The 2,001-nt window shown below is 59.6% G+C and overlaps 1 protein-coding gene across 1 annotated transcript in view; it reads right to left on the reverse strand.

Moving 5' to 3' along the window:
• The window catches only part of UMODL1 (uromodulin like 1), a 70,546-nt gene that overhangs the window by 28,889 nt on the left and 39,656 nt on the right, over nucleotides 1–2,001 (reverse strand). Inside the window, exon 8 of the mRNA XM_011372874.1 lies at nucleotides 928–1,199. Coding sequence (XP_011371176.1) covers nucleotides 928–1,199 — 272 coding nt within the window. The remainder of the gene's footprint in view (nucleotides 1–927; nucleotides 1,200–2,001) is intronic.

Consider the following 2,001-nt stretch of genomic DNA (forward strand, 5'->3'; position numbering starts at 1 on the left):
TCCCTGGGGGCATACACTGAGGGCCCACCCGCAGGGCGCCAAGTGCTGAGAGCATCGCCATCTCCAACCCTGAGGGGATGAGGGACAGTGTGACTTCAGGTGTGACACTCCCTGAGCCTCCCCTGCATTCTCAGGTTAGGGGAGGTTGGACAACGAGCCGGGTCAGGACAGCTCCAAGGAGACGACAGCTCACTCCTGCACCGAGCTCCACGGGGTCGGAGGGACACCCGCTCCACAGCCCGGGCCCTGAGCAGCTTGATGTAGAGACCGCTCCTGCCCTCCTGCCTGAGGGGACCTTGTCCCCACGTTGCGATGGCAGAACTTCCCTCCCCCGTCACACGCTCTGCCTGTCGCTCTCTCTGTCTGTCGCCATCCCTGACTCTGTCTCTCTCTCACCCCCGCTCTCCCCTCATCTCCCCCCATCTCTCTCTGTGTCTCTGTGTCTGTCTCTCTCTCTCTCTCTGCCTCTTGGTCTCCTCCCCACCCCCGTCCTCGATCTGTGACTTCCTGCCTCAAGACCACACCAAGTGAAATTTCATTACGCTCGGGTAGACCCAGGCATCAGTGTGTGGCCCCACGGCCGGGTGGCACTGGTGCCCCGACACCAACACAGTAGGCACCTGTCCCCTTCTCCTCGTGGACCCTCCAGCTCGGTTCCACCTTGAGCTCTGGGCTTGCGGCCGCCAAGAAGCACCCCGAGGGGAGAAGCTCCCCAGGTCTGTGCGCTGCTCCTCCCACCCGAGCCACAGGAGCGGGAGGCGGGTGGGCTCCCCGTCTCAGGGTTCCCATGGGCAAGCACAGAATGAGGTTCTAATTTCATTCACATTCTCTATCTCCTGGAAATAAGTCAACGTTGACCGGAAATCCTGTTGCTGGCACGTCGGAGGACACCGTGGCGCACGCGCGGGGTGTGGGGGGTGACCCTACCTTGCACTAGTGTGCCCTGCTGGTCGATCTGGAACTCTCTGCTGGCCCACAGCAGCGGGAGCATGGGGGCCAGCGTGGAGACGCCCACCGGGAACTCAGGGTCCTGCACCGTCACCTTGAGCTTCACGACCAGGCCTCCGGCCTGGAGAGACACGATCTGGAGCCTCAGCTTCCCTCGCCTGTACAGGTCGGACACGGCTGGCGGAAGGGAACCTTGAACCTGGCCAAGGAGAGGCAACGGCCACGGGTTAGGGCGGATTTCCCATCGCCATCTTCAAAGCCGTTAAGTGGGGGGCCCCGGGCGTGGTGCCCAGAATCTGCATGTCTGCTTTGTGACCAGAATGGTGCCCAGAATCCACGTGTCTGCTTTGTGACCAAGAGGAGGTGCCAGCAGCCAGCCTCTTGGGGCAAGCAAAGACATCCACTCTCGGTGCCCTGAAAACCGGTGTGAAGGTAACTCACGTGTCTGGGCGAAACAGAGGGACTGTTGGATTGACTGATGGGTTGATTGACCGGGGTAGGGGGGCGTTGCTGAGCAACAATGTCATGGCTAGTTGGTGCTGTCCCCCACTTACAGGGCTGTACCCCTCAGGAAACACACAGCCAGAGCCAGAGGCTCAAGGTCACCCCTACCGAAGCAAGAGAGAGACCAGGCGTGCCCCACCTGCCTGCCACACCATTCCTGCACGCGTGCGTGAAAACCACCAGAAAGGAGAGAGAATTCTCCCAGAAAGTTCTACACCGATTTCTTCTGCAGGCGAATGCTGAGACGCAGCCCTCCGTCAGGCGCTCGAATTTCTACATGTTTTGCCAGTAGAAGCGCTGGTGGCCCTTTTTTTCTAGGATATCATTCCAAGAGGTTTGTATGAGGAGCAGCCTTACAGGAGAGAGGTCATGATCCCCTCCAGGCACAGGGCAGAAATGTTCGCCGTCTGCCATAATAAGGTGATCGATCTCTCTTTCTGGATGGAGCAAGGCTTAGGCAAGGCTGTATGCAGCCCATTACAAAGGTTCAGGTTTCCTAACCTTGGGGTTCCTCCACCAGCATGCAGATCCTACTGTGTGTGCCTCACT

The sequence above is a fragment of the Pteropus vampyrus genome, unplaced genomic scaffold (assembly GCF_000151845.1).
Source record: "Pteropus vampyrus isolate Shadow unplaced genomic scaffold, Pvam_2.0 Scaffold214, whole genome shotgun sequence".
Taxonomy (NCBI): Eukaryota; Metazoa; Chordata; class Mammalia; order Chiroptera; family Pteropodidae; genus Pteropus; species Pteropus vampyrus.